The sequence below is a fragment of the Pieris brassicae genome, chromosome 10, assembly GCF_905147105.1.
Source record: "Pieris brassicae chromosome 10, ilPieBrab1.1, whole genome shotgun sequence".
NCBI classification, from domain to species: Eukaryota; Metazoa; Arthropoda; class Insecta; order Lepidoptera; family Pieridae; genus Pieris; species Pieris brassicae.
The window spans coordinates 149,930-161,318 of NC_059674.1; the positions used below are offsets into that span (position 1 = coordinate 149,930).

The 11,389-nt window shown below is 35.3% G+C and overlaps 1 protein-coding gene across 2 annotated transcripts; it reads left to right on the forward strand.

The window, feature by feature from the left end:
- Positions 1–52: 52 nt before the first annotated feature.
- LOC123715834 (protein lava lamp-like) lies at positions 53–11,280 on the forward strand. Of its 2 annotated transcripts, XM_045671164.1 has the most exons (10): positions 53–369; positions 865–988; positions 1,546–1,659; positions 1,817–1,971; positions 2,119–2,314; positions 2,486–3,613; positions 3,700–3,807; positions 3,882–10,230; positions 10,300–10,454; positions 10,587–11,280. In XM_045671164.1, exons 1-10 carry the CDS (start codon positions 244–246, stop codon positions 10,664–10,666), a joined length of 8,535 nt encoding a protein of 2,844 aa, XP_045527120.1. In that variant the 5' UTR covers positions 53–243; the 3' UTR covers positions 10,667–11,280. The 2 variants fall into 2 exon arrangements, with proteins under 2 accessions (XP_045527120.1, XP_045527121.1); XM_045671165.1 differs by lacking the exons at positions 53–369; positions 865–988; positions 1,546–1,659; positions 1,817–1,971 and having other exon boundaries at positions 2,195–2,313; positions 2,484–3,613.
- The last annotated feature ends 109 nt before the right edge of the window (positions 11,281–11,389 follow it).

An 11,389-nucleotide genomic window follows, 5' to 3' on the forward strand; every position in this document is an offset into this window, starting at 1 on the left:
TTTTCAACTCTGTGCCTTATAAAATTCTATCTGTGCTGACGTGGACGGTGGATCTTTCATCGTAGAAAATGGCAAGTGATCGAGTGCCAAGTGGTTGCTAAATATTTTGATTCCTAATTTTTATTGTATTTCTCTTTTAAATCCTTTTATTCGCCTTTATTTAGTGTCGAGTCATCATAAATAGTTATTAGGTGTTGTTTATAAAATCGTTACCGTATTCATGATTTCATCAGATATTCAAATATGTCTGACAATAAAAACATCGACAATCCTGATGAAACGGAGCAATCTGAGGTCGATTCAAATTTAGCAGTGTCTCGTTGTGATGTGGCAAGCATTACGAGCAAAAGCAGCATTAATAATTCCAAGGTATGTAGTACATTTTAAATTTCATATAGTTTAGGTAACTAGTGATCTCACGACAAATCTTGATTTTTATGAAATCTTATGAGCTTAAGCTTTAATACAATGTATTGTTATACCTATCCTAAAGTATTGGAATCCTTTAAGGTCTCTACATTTCTACAATTTTGGTGGTACATTGGTGGTTGATAACTTGCAATGAAGAAAAAATCAAGATATTTTAGTTGTATTCAGTTAAAGTACAAAATTGTTAATTTCTAATAATTACTAAATTAATAAACAATTATTCATAAATACAAAAAGATTTAAACCCAATTTTAAGCTTAATAATATAGGTAAATATACATTTTATTTTCCCCCTTTGAATAGCTAGTCTAATTCGTTGTCTGAGGTAGCTGCCAGCTCTTCAGTCTCCTGTGACGTCGACTAATCTTTCCTTGAAACCTAATTTAAATTGTAAAATGTAATCAATAAATTGTTTGCAAAAATTTTGCCTTCTAGCTGACAGCAGAAAGACAAATTAAATTCGAAAGAGCCCAAAAGTGTTTGGAGAATGCTGCTCTCGTATCTAAAAGAATCAAAGAGCATAGAAAAGCCACAGCTGAACTGTTGGGTCGACCTTATGGTAAATATATTACAATAAATACATTCATAATGCCTTTATCCTGAGCCACATTTCTGCAAATGTATCAACCTTTTCTTAAGTTGAACTTGTTTGTGTGGTTGTCTTTTATTTTTTTACCTATATCATTTTAGCTGTCAATAGCACACATTTATGTCTTTAATTCTTGTGCATTTTTAGTTCTATCGTATCCCATTTTCCATCGTCACACTGCTTGTATTTCTTCATTTTTTATAGCCCAAATCCGCAAATAATTGGCTATGTCTAGGACGGTTTTACTTATACCTATATGAATTACTTATATCACATAATCTCCTTAACACCTCACACCTTAGTTTTTCCACATAGAGTAGCTTTGCATTAAAAAAGTAAGTAAGCTTTGCATTAAGTAAGTAATTAAATATATTTACATTCCAAATATTACTAAGTACAGAATATGCAGTGGGTATTTAATGCTGTTTTATAATATTACAATAGTTTCACCGTAAATTTCACCCAGAAATCATATAATCTACAATATAATATAATAACCTCCACTGATTCTATCCTCTATTTTACAGAAGATGATAATGCAGACAATCAATCAGAATTGGCATCCACCATGAGTGAAAAAACGGGATATTCTGTTGCAACTGACGCTTCCACTACGCTGTCTGTCCAAGATGCACTTAACAGTTAGCAAAGATTGATATTATTATTTGTAATGCACTTACTGTTAAAAACATTTGTCTCTTATGTATACTTGTAACAAAGTATGCCTATGCCTGCAGATGTGGTATCAATTTATGATGTGTTGTCATAGTAATCTTTCCTAATATGATGCTTATATAGTTCCAGGAATAAGCGAAAGTTTAGCAAACACCTTGAAACAAAAAGAGATATTAATGCAAAGGATCAAGCAATACAAAGAGATAAGCAAGAGGCCAAGCAAGACGACACCCGTGTTTAAAAAGGAATTAACTCATGAAAGTTCAGAATTGAGAAAGGTATACAAACAATTATTACAATTATAAATTCAACTTATATCTATCGTCTTTTTTCAAAATGATATTTAATTTGAATAATTACAACAAAACACCCCATTACGAAAAAAACTTAAATAACTCTATGGTATAATTTTATGTGCATTTCAGAGTTCTGACAAAGAAAATTCCAAGTTAATGAACCTCGTGAAAGACAAAGAAAAAGCCCTAAGTCTCTTGCAAGTTAAATTGAAGGCTACGGAGACAACTATTCTGGACATGCAGGAAAAACTTCATGAAAAAGACCAGATAATTGAAGCAAAAAATAAAGCAACTACCATTATATCAGATAGTTTAACAAAAAAAGGTAAATACAATTTGAAATGGGAGAAAATTAGCAATTACTTTAAAACCTATAATCGGTGGAATGTCAATATACAAAGTTGCAGTGGCATGGTTCATTGCTACTTCCGGTTTTTTTATTTTAGTAACCGGTAAAAACAGTTTACGCTTATTCATATTAAGATGTATGTTTCAGAAAAAGATGCAATGGACATATTGGACGATACTAAAGAGCAGATGATTAAAATGCAGAATAACTTCGTCGCAATGGAAGGCGAATGGAAAGAGGAAAAGATGAAACTGTTGGCTGACATAGAAGCCAAAGATGATCAACTGAAAAGTCTCAAGGAAGCCAACACTATTCTTGAAAATTCGCGATTCGAAATTAGTTTGGCGAATTCAAGGTTATCGGAAGAGCTCGAGTCGAAGGCGAGAGAGGTTCGAGAGTTACGGGACAAGTTGAGGGAAATGACCGGAGTCTACGTCGAAGATGAACCGGCGCGACAGTCGCAGGAAGAAAAAGGCTCCAAAGAAATGGCCGACATGACAGAACTGACGAGAAAAATAGAAGTATTGGAGCGACTGAATTCGGAAATCAGGCAGACTAATAAAGAACTAGAAATTCAACTCGCTTCGACGAGTAAAGAAGCAAAATCACCTACCGTCTCACCTTCTAAGAGAGCCTCACCTCTACCGACACGAAAAGGCAGAAATACCGCTTCTAAGATGAAATCGCCTTGGAGTAAGCTCTCGGCGGAAGCCCTCAATCAGGATCCAGAAAAGAAGCCGACAAAGTCAGAAACCATCGTACGAGCGCTCAACAAGGATTTACTGGAGAAGGACTACATTATATCGCAAAAAGATACGATCATTCGCGAGCTGACTTCGTCCAATGATCGCAAGGAAAACGTCATCGACGAACTGAAGTCGCAGCTGCAGCTCTTATCACAAAAACAACCGCTTTTCGAAAAAGTTGATGTGGGTACGGAAACGGAAAAATCGGACCTTCCCGCCGAACCGAAAGATACGACGTCCGTCGACGGCAACTCGGAGGAGAGATTGAAAGCGGCTCGGGAGCAAATAGCGTTATTGACGGAAGAGATAGATGCGGCAAATAAGAATATGATAAAAGTCAAATCGAATTGCAAGTTAAAACTGAAACAAATGCAGAAGACGATCGATAAGTTCGGGTCGGTGTCCGATGCGAACGCCGAGATCGTTCGTCTCAATGAAGAAATTCATCAACTCTCGCAGAAAGTGGCCGAGCTGGAGGAGGAGAAGGGCAACTTGCAATTGCACCTGGTGGATTACGATAGCGGAAGGCGTGAGTTCACATTTTCATTATTAAACTAATTCATATAAGTCTCGTTGCCGTACCAGAGATACGACTTCAGTCTTTTTACTTTTCAGTCACCGACACAGATATATATAAGAAGATGGTAGAGATGGAGAATTTAGCCGAGGCCAGGTTGAAGTCGATAAGTTTGCTCGAGACGCAAAAGTTTGATTTAGTTCAAGGTAAAACTTAATTTTAAAACTTTTTTTATTTGGTACTTCGGTACAAAAGTATTCATTGTCGCGATTTATTTCAGAGTTACACGTTTTGCAACAGAAGAACGCAGAAATGGAGGACAAAATTGCAGACATATCTCAACTTGAAAACGAACAAGTCTGCTCTGAAATAAAATCGGTGCAATTGGAAGAGCAAATCGATGGGCTTGTCGCCGCCAAGAAGGAACTGGAGTTGGTCGTTGAAAACCTGAAACTGGACAAAGAGCACGTAGAGAGAAACATCGACTCCCTTAAGACTGAAAAGGAAGAGCTGTTGCAGAAATTAGAGCATTATGTCCAAGAAAATATAGATTTAACTGACAAATTAGAAAAACTTAGTGCCGAAAAAGTGAGTTCAGCGGAATCGATCGAGATCGTCGAATCGTTGACGACACAAGAAAAGCTAGAAATAGAAGAATATAATAAAGGAATTCAAGCAGAAAAAGCGGACGAGTCTACTGAGCCACCGGTCTGTTCTGACAATACTAGTATATCCAAACTTATGCTAGAAAATGAAGAACTAAAGTGCAAAATAGAATTATTTTCCCAAGAGAGAGAAGAAGTTATGGATAAAATGAATACTATATGTACAGAAAATAATACAATTCATAAGAACATCGAAGACTTAGAAAATCGATGTCGCAATTTGCAGACAAATATCGACCAGTTATGTTTTGAAAAAGCAGAACTAATTAATCTTAATAAAGAATTAAAGTCTCAAATAGAAGAGTTAAAACATCAACGGCTCGACATAGTCAAGGAAGCCGCCGAAGTTAAACCGATCGCAGCCGAAGACACGGTCGATAATCCTCTCGAATTTCACCAAGACGATAAAGCCGTGGGAGACAAAGCGTCGAAAGGAGCGAAATCTGTCAAGCAGTTGACAAAAGAAATATTGAAATTAAAAAATATAATTAAAGAGAGAGAGGATGACATAGCAGATTGTCAAATGAAAATACTATCTCTAGAAGAAAGCCAAGAAAAACAGAGTGAGCTAACGCAAAGTACTGCAGCATACGAAGTTAAAATCAAACAACTGTCAGAAGAAAATAAATACCTGAAGATACAAAATGATAGTATGATGAATGAGAAACTTGAACAAACCCACCTCAAAGACACGATCGAACCTTTGCAACATGAAATTCAACGCCTCCAAAGAGAATATAGTGCCGCAGTCAATTCTCGGGATGCAAAAGTTCAGGAGTTAGAGCATTTGTTGGGCGAATATGAAAAACAAATAATTAATTATAGTAATACGTTACAGCAGAAAGATAAAGATATCAATGAATATGTCAATCAAGTTACTAAACTAAATGATGTCACTCAGAAACTCAAATCGAGAATAGAACTTTTCGAAGAGGAAAAAGCAAATGATCAAAACGTTGAACTGATTCAATCTTTAAACCAACAAATATTACTTTATCAAAATGCGTTGGCCGAATGCGAAGAAAAGTTAAGAACACTGGAAGAAGAAAAGGCTCAATTGGCATCTATAAAGTCTAAACTCGAGAGCAAACACGTAATGCTCGACTCCGAGCTCTCAAAATTAAAAGAAACTCATAATGAAAACCAAAAATTAATTGAAGAGTTAAAACGGCAACAACAAAAGCATAGAGAAGACTGGGCCGAAGTTATGTTACAGGCGAAAGACCGAGACGAAGAAATCCATGAAATAAAATTGCAACTTAGAAAAGAGTCTATTGAAAATGAAAAGCTTAGAACTATGTTACAGCAAAAAGAACATGGCTTCTCTGAATTAATGACTGAACGTGAAGAGCTAAAGAAGAGACTAGAAGTAATTTCTCACGAAGAGACTTCTAAAAGTGACTTAACGGCATTAGAAAATAAAAACAAGGAATTAATCGAAAAATTGAAAAAATTTGCTTTAAGCATCAAGAAAAAAACTGCTATGTATTCTGATTTAGAAAATCAATTTAACGATATGCAAAAACAACTTGAAATTAAATCTGAACAGTACGAACAGGCAATGATACAAGTTGAAACTGTTCCAGCATTACAAGACAAGTTAAAGTATGCAAACGAAGAATTGAATAGAATTTCAACTGAAAAGAATATTCTCGAAGATAACCTTCTCGGTGCGCGGTCAGAATTGGAATCTTTACAAAAGAAATATGAAGATGCTCAAGAGGAAATCATAAAGTTAAACGATTCGTTAAATTCCCTCAATATGGAACTTAAACTTAATCGAGACGAAAATGTGACCTTAAACTTGAATATGGAAAGTCTAACGAATAAACTTGTAGAGTATGAAATAGAACTGAAAAATAGCTCAAATCTACTGACTAAAATAAACTGTTTAGAGTCTGAAATCGATCAAAAGCAAACGCAAATAGAAAATCTTAGCTCGGAACTTCATAGTAAGGATCAAAACATAAGTCAATTGCAATTTGGACTTGACGCGAAGGTTCAGGAGCGAGATATGTATATTGAGAATTTGCAGTTTGAAATAGATAAATATAAAAACCGCATTTACCGTCTCGAAGAAAGTATTTCTGTGATGGAAAATAGACGACAATCTTTAGAGAGAAAGGCCGATCAACTGGACACTCAATTACAAGAAAAACAAAAATCTTACACCGATTACTCAGTCCAAGAAGATGAGTTAGTTACACGTTTAGCCACTTTAATGGATCACGATAGGGTTCTAGAAAAAGAATTGCATGAAATAGAAAATGACAATAAAAATCTACACTATAAAATACACGACTTAAATGAAGATTTATCGAAGTTGCAGAAGGATAATTCAGAGTTACAACTGCAATGTACTAGATGGCAAAAGAGGTCTGGAAGATGTGACTTTTTAGAGACTGTAAATAGGGATTTGGAACAGAAAATTGAAGAACTTGAAACTAATTTTAAAAAATTACACAATGAACATCAACAAATGTTAGCTCAAAGGAAAATGGAAATGGATGACGTAGAAGCAGAATTTAATACTCAAATCGAAGCAGCTATAAAAGAAAAGAAACATCTCAGTGTAAGCGTTGAAAAATTAAATGAGCACATTCAAAGATTAGAAAGCGAAATTAACGATTATAGGATAACAATTGAAAACCTACATATCAATCTTGAAGAACTATCAACACAAAACAGAAAACTGGAAGAACAATCGTCAAACGAAAATCCCGAAAGTCCAGATTATACTGAACAATATATAAGTGAAATCAATAGATTAAACGCCATCATTAATAGTAAAAATAGTCAAATTACCGAAGAAATGGATAAAATACAGACATTGCAAGATCATAATAACTCTTTAAAATGCACAGCAGAAAACAATGTCGCACAGCTATCGGCAAAGCTCGAAGAATCATTCCAACAGCTGCAAGACTTGTCGCAAGAAAATGAATCGTTAAAGAGCGACATTCGTGAGCTTAATATTTTAATAACTCAAAAAGAAGATCAAATCAAACAGTTGATTGAAAAGAAAAAATTAGTTTTTGAGATGAATATACCTAAAACAGAGGGAATGACTATATCGTCAACTATTGAAGAATTAAACGATGAACAAAAATCTTTGTCAGTATTACAAACTCAGATACTTTCGGATGCTGAAATAACTAATCAAGAAATCAATACATTCAAAAAAGTAGACGCAACTAACTCTGAAAAACCTATTTCTTATCAACAATCGGAGGGTTCTGTAGAACCTTTGATTGTCTCAAAGAAAGCTTACATGTGCTCCAATCCCGACAATAGTAAAGATGTGGATCCATTTAATTCAGATGAGGGCTGGGGCCTGGGGGAAAGCGAAGAGATAATATACGATGTTACTCCAGGCGTTACCCAATTAAATCTAGAAATAAAACAACTCAAGGATAATAATGAAAGTTTAAAGAAAGAACTTGAAGCTTCTACTAATAAATTATTAAGGGCTATTAAAAAATTAAAAGAACTCAAAAATGCTAACGATATGTTGGCTAACGAATTAAAAATATCAAAACAGATATCTAACTCATCGATGTTAGATATGGCGATAGAAAGTGAGTTATCTAGCAACCTTGAGATGTTGGAAAAAAAAGTACAAGACCTTACCGACACACTGAATAAAGAGAAAAAAGACAAAGAAACGCTCACTAAACAGAATGATATCCTAAAGAATGCCAATGATAGATTAATAGAGTTGAAAGAGAAAATGGACAATGAATTGGAACTGTGGAAATATAATTTCAAACAAGCAAATGACAAAATATCTATAAATCAACAACAACCCTCTGAAGTACAGCATGAAAAAGTTCAGACTTCAAAAATAGAGTCGAAACTTGAAGAGGACATATTGAAACTTGAGAAAGAAAACGATGAATTACAAGGGCTTGTTGACGCTATTAAAAGCGAAAATGAAAAACTGTCAGGTGAAATTACTACATTGAACCAAGAAGTTATAACGCTTCGTCAAAAATGTATGGATAAAGACGATTGTGACTTACTTAAAAAACAGATAGAGGATCTAATAAATACAAATAATGATCTATCTGTCACATCTCAGAAATTACATGGTGATATTTCGGCCTCAGAAGATCGTTACCAGCAATTAGTTAACATTAACAAAGACTTGAAAGCTTCTTGTAAAGAAAACGAAAATGATAAATTAGACTTGATACAAAAATGTGCATTTATAGAAACTGAAAGTGTAGCTCTTAAATCTCAAAATGAAGAAGCTTTAAGTGAAATTAAGTCCTTAAGAGAAACTCTTGAAGCTATTCAGCTGGAATTATTACAGGAGAGACAAAATCTAGAACAGGTACGGAATAATAATACACTTTCGGACAGAAATGAGATAATTGAAAAAGAATGCGAAACTTTAAAAGCTCAACTAGAGGATGTAAACAGACGTAATGAAAGCATAGAACTTGAAAAAAGCACTATAACAGAAAGTTATCAAGGCCAATTATGTGAACTTAAATCGAAAATTGACAAGTTGAATTTAGAAAACGATCAACTATTATCGACTGTCACCGAGTTACGGTCGTCAGTATCGAGTGCTATGGATCAAAGGGGATTTGAAATAGCAGAACTGTGGAAGCAACATTTAGCACAAAGGGAGAGCGAATTCCAATCTAATGAACAAGATTTGAGAATGCAATTAAATGCCTCTGAGAGTAAATACGAGCAACTTCTTGAGAGCGTACAGTCATCCACACAAGAGGAAACAAATAAGATCTTAATATTAGAACAAGTTACATCCCTACAAAATAAATTACAAGAGAAAGAAATGCAATTAAATAATTTACAAATTAAATACGAAGATGTCATGCACCAACTGGATATATTGCGATCTGAAATGGAAGATGAGAAAATGATACACGAGAACAAAATTCTAGTACAACAAGAGGAATACGAGAAGATCATAGCTGACATGAGAAGCGAAATTGAGAAATACGACGAAGGCAATGATACAGTCAACTCTCTTCAAATTGAGTTGGTAGCTACGAAGTCTGTCAATGACAGTTTGAATCAACGGATAGAAGAACTTAAATATAGTTATGAATCAAGAATATCGGAACTAAGCAAAGCCGTTCAGCTAAAAGAAAGTGAAATCTTCCAAAAAACACACGACTATACAATTACTCTCGCCGATAGAAATAACGAATTTGAAATTGTTAGAAAACAACTTTTGGAATATGAAAGAAAAGTTGAGGACTTAACTTATGAAAAGGAGTCTGAATTGGCAGTTCTTAGGTTAAAGATGCACGAAAACACAGAACATTATCAAAAATTACGTACAGAATCAGAAAAAGAAAAAGTCAAATTATCTGAAACGCTAAACGAAAAGATTATCGAATGCACAAACCTTAATAGACAAATATTCGATTTGAATAAAATATTAGAAGAATACGCAAACAAAGCGGCTGAAACTCAACTAGTTTTGGAGAGTCAGGAGTTAGAGATTGTAACGCTTAAAGATGAAATCGAAAGCATGAAGACGACACTGCGAGCCGCCTCTACGAGGATAGAGAAACACGTTACTTTTGCTTCGGATACTAAAAACTCTGGGGACGGCGAAACAGCAATGAACAACGAGTTACTAGATGCAGTCCCGAGAGCCGAGTTAGATCTGGCTTTGTACATGCTTCACCAAAGAGACGTGCGCTGCGAAGAACTGACGATAGAATTGACTCAATTGTTAGAAGAAAGAGATACATTACAACTCCGTCTGTCCGACAGTTTACGTTCGTACGAAGAACTCAAGTCGCATCACGGGTCTATCGGCCTCGATAATTCAATTGACCTAAGCCATGATACAATATCGGAACTGCCCAACTTTAGTATAGAAAAGGAATCCCAATTCGCCGACGTACATCGTGCGCAAACATCTAGGAGTAGTAGTATTTGTGAGACCGACGGAGACAAACCAAAACTTCAAGCCAAGTAAGTACGTCATAGTACAGGTAGTGTTCTCTGCCATTCAGTCGGGCGTCATTGTTAAATGAATTGCAGGCTGTCCGAGCTGCGCAGCGTGAAGCACAGTCGCGACGTGCGCCTTCGACACGAAAGCGAGCAGCGTCAGCTCGGCCTGAGGCTCTTGCAGCAGGACGTTGCCAATCTGCCTCCTCAGGCGAGGGAGCAACTGAACCAGGCTCACCACACCCTCTGTGAGTTTATGAAACTTTTCAACCAATTGTGAACTTTCCTTTAAGATTTCCTTTCTTCCGCACGATTGCTCATCAGAGCCGAGGCCTATGCACAATCTTCTTATTCTTTACAAAGTGGTTTTATATTTGCAGCCCGTGACTCTCAAAGCACTCCCACAGTGCTGCTGAACTGGCTCCGAGGGAAGAGCACTCCAAAAGTTGTCCATATGTAAGTGAATGTTATGTAGTTTGTAGGCAAACTTAGAAGACGTTCCGACTGACTGAATCAAAATACAATTTTACCAAATATTGTGTTATTTTCCTGCTAAAATCCCAATCCATCATTGCTTTGAATAGATGGTATAACGATCAGCCGTCAGTTTTGCAATTTTGATGGGATGTTTAGAAATTGTTACGCTTGCACTCGGCACAATTTGATAGTTTGCGAGACAAACCTGTAATTGTGAATCACTTGCCGCCGAAACATAAAAATGTAGTTTAAGATCTTCCCTGTCATTTTATCACGCTAGTTGTCTCCTTAGAGTATAATTTTAACCACAATATTTCTAATTATAAAACGCAATATTAAAACAAATATCGCGAACGAACGAATTCGTATGTATTATAAATGCATCATTTGACCAGAATTTAAAATGGTGCTTTTCATTGACTGCTAATAAATGTTATGATTTTTTTGTAAATTTATATAATTTCATTTATTGGGAGCTTCCACGTTACGCTGCCATGTTTATGTATATATATATATATTTACCACATTGTATGGTCACTAATGCGATTCTGCAGCATTTGTATATTTAATTGTAAAAATTCTGAATAAATTATAATTTCAATATACTTTTTTTTTATTTATTAACAACCCAAACCTTTAACTAGTTTCATTACTTGGCCATCCATAAGGATTCCAAATAAGATTGCAACACAACGTGAGTAATACT

Coding starts and splice junctions, on each gene's coding strand:
- LOC123715834 (XM_045671164.1), top strand. CDS start 244: ATGTCTGACAATAAAAACATCGACAATCCTGATGAAACGGAGCAATCT. Junction 1,660..1,816: donor TGTCCAAGATGCACTTAACA/GTTAGCAAAGAT, acceptor ATGCTTATATAG/TTCCAGGAATAAGCGAAAGT. Junction 10,231..10,299: donor AAACCAAAACTTCAAGCCAA/GTAAGTACGTCA, acceptor AATGAATTGCAG/GCTGTCCGAGCTGCGCAGCG.